Below are 2,500 nucleotides of genomic sequence, written 5' to 3'. Positions count from 1 at the left end.
TAGATTCTCCCGGTGTCGTTCAGCACGTACTCTTCCTTCTCCTCCTCGTCGTCCATGAACACCGGGTCACCTGGGAGAGAGGAGGCGCATCTGGCACCTTTACCCGAGAGACCCGCACTGAAACAAACGTTTACCACCAAACTGGTTTCGGGCCGTATATGAACAAATGCTCCGTGGGGTCAAGTCCAAGAACCACCATAGGACCCTTTAGGGTATCACAGCAGTGATACCATGGCAACTGCAGAATACTATGGTACACTATGAGCAATTTTATGTTGCCCTGCGCCATGCTGAGTATTTCTGAGAGCAGAAGCAGGTGTTGCATACCGAGGGCACTGTAACAGAGCTATGCCAGCTTTGTAGGAGCGTTATAGCGACGCGATACGAGCGTAATAAAGTGTTGTAGCAGTGCACTCCCTTCCCTTACTTTCGCACCAGGGGTTGAACAGCATGTGGATGTCGTTGCTGGGGTCGTGGGCGGACCGGGCCTCCCCATTGGGGCTGTGTGTCTCCACGGTGAGCTGGTATCGACCAATCAGGGCAGTCGGTAGGGAGTTGACGGACAGCTTGATCCGGTTGCCGTCCTGTTCCACGATCTTGGCTTCCCAGCACTCGTCCTCAAGCTCCTCAACCAATGGGATGATCACATGCGTTCCCTTGGAGACCACCGGTAGAGGACCTGACATGCACACAGACACACATACACAGACACACACACACACACACACACACAGCACATGCACAGACACACACAGATACATGCACACAGACACACATACACATACACACAAATCAGACATGGTGTTATTAACTGTAGAAAATTGTAAAAAACCCCAAAAACATGCAATACCACCATAGATACTAAGCAAGAACTGCAGTAAGAGCACACAGACACACACACACACACACACACATACACACAGCACATGCACAGACACACACACACACACACACAAATGCAAAAATGTAGCATGCATGCACACACACACTGCAATAACATAAAAGAAACTATCGATACCAAGCAAAACCTGCAAAAAGAGCTCATACACACACACTCATACACACAGCGCAAGCACAGACGCACACACACACACACACACACACACACAAGAATGCACACCACACACACACACACATGCACACACACACCTGCATTAGAAAATACACAGACACACACCTGCAATATGAAATTCACACACACACACACACACACACCTGAATTATGAAATGCACACACACATGCATACATATGCACACGTATACACACACACACACACACATGCATGGATGCATGGATGCATACCACACACAAACACACCTGAATTAAGAAATACACACACACATACTTACACACACACAGACACACACACATGCATGGATGCACACAGGAATACTCTCATTGTCCACATAGCAATCCTGCACAGTAGTGTGGTCTATAAATACACAGAAAGAGGGGTCACCAGCTACAACACTGACAGGCTATTAATACACAGCCTGGTATTCTCCACCCAGTACCCACACTACTGTAATTCAACCCGTTCTGGGAGTGGACACTGTATTACACACCAGCCAGTAAAACTGTATTACACACCAGCCAGTAACACTGTATTAATACACCAGCCAGTAACACTGTATCACACACAGAGGTGAGGGTATATACACACAGGGGTGAGGGTATATACACACAGAGGTGAGGGTATATACACACAGAGGTGAGGGTATATACACACAGAGGTGAGGGTATATACACACAGGGGTGAGGGTATATATACACACAGAGGTGAGGGTATATATACACACAGAGGTGAGGGTATATATACACACAGAGGTGAGGGTATATACACACAGGGGTGAGGGTATATGTACACACAGAGGTGAGGGTATATACACACAGAGGTGAGGGTATATACACACCGGGGTGAGGGTATATGTACACACAGAGGTGAGGGTATATACACACAGAGGTGAGGGTATATGTACACACAGAGGTGAGGGTATATACACACAGAGGTGAGGGTATATACACACAGAGGTGGTGAGGGTATATACACACAGAGGTGAGGGTATATACACACAGAGGTGAGGGTATATACACACAGAGGTGAGGGTATATATACACACAGAGGTGAGGGTATATATACACAGAGGTGAGGGTATATGTATACACAGGGGTGAGGGTATATATACACACAGAGGTGAGGGTATATATACACACAGAGGTGAGGGTATATATACACACAGAGGTGAGGGTATATATACACACAGAGGTGAGGGTATGTACACACAGAGGTGAGGGTATATACACACAGGGGTGAGGGTATATATACACACAGAGGTGAGGGTATATATACACACAGAGGTGAGGGTATATATACACACAGAGGTGAGGGTATATATACACACAGAGGTGAGGGTATATATACACACAGAGGTGAGGGTATATATACACACAGAGGTGAGGGTATATATACACACAGAGGTGAGGGTATATACACACAGA

At 46.8% G+C, this 2,500-nt stretch overlaps 1 protein-coding gene across 1 annotated transcript in view; it reads right to left on the bottom strand.

The window, feature by feature from the left end:
- Window positions 1-820, bottom strand: part of LOC133121195 (protein-glutamine gamma-glutamyltransferase K-like) — an 11,392-nt gene extending 10,572 nt beyond the window's left edge. Inside the window, 2 exon segments of the mRNA XM_061230401.1 lie at window positions 1-70; window positions 428-820. The exon segment at window positions 1-70 is cut by the window's left edge and continues 49 nt beyond it. Coding sequence (XP_061086385.1) covers window positions 1-70; window positions 428-800 — 443 coding nt within the window. The 5' untranslated portion in view covers window positions 801-820.
- Window positions 821-2,500: the final 1,680 nt, after the last annotated feature.

The sequence above is a fragment of the Conger conger genome, unplaced genomic scaffold (genome assembly GCF_963514075.1).
Source record: "Conger conger unplaced genomic scaffold, fConCon1.1 SCAFFOLD_194, whole genome shotgun sequence".
In the NCBI taxonomy this organism is placed as follows: Eukaryota; Metazoa; Chordata; class Actinopteri; order Anguilliformes; family Congridae; genus Conger; species Conger conger.
This window is presented reverse-complemented; position numbering and strand designations above follow the sequence as displayed.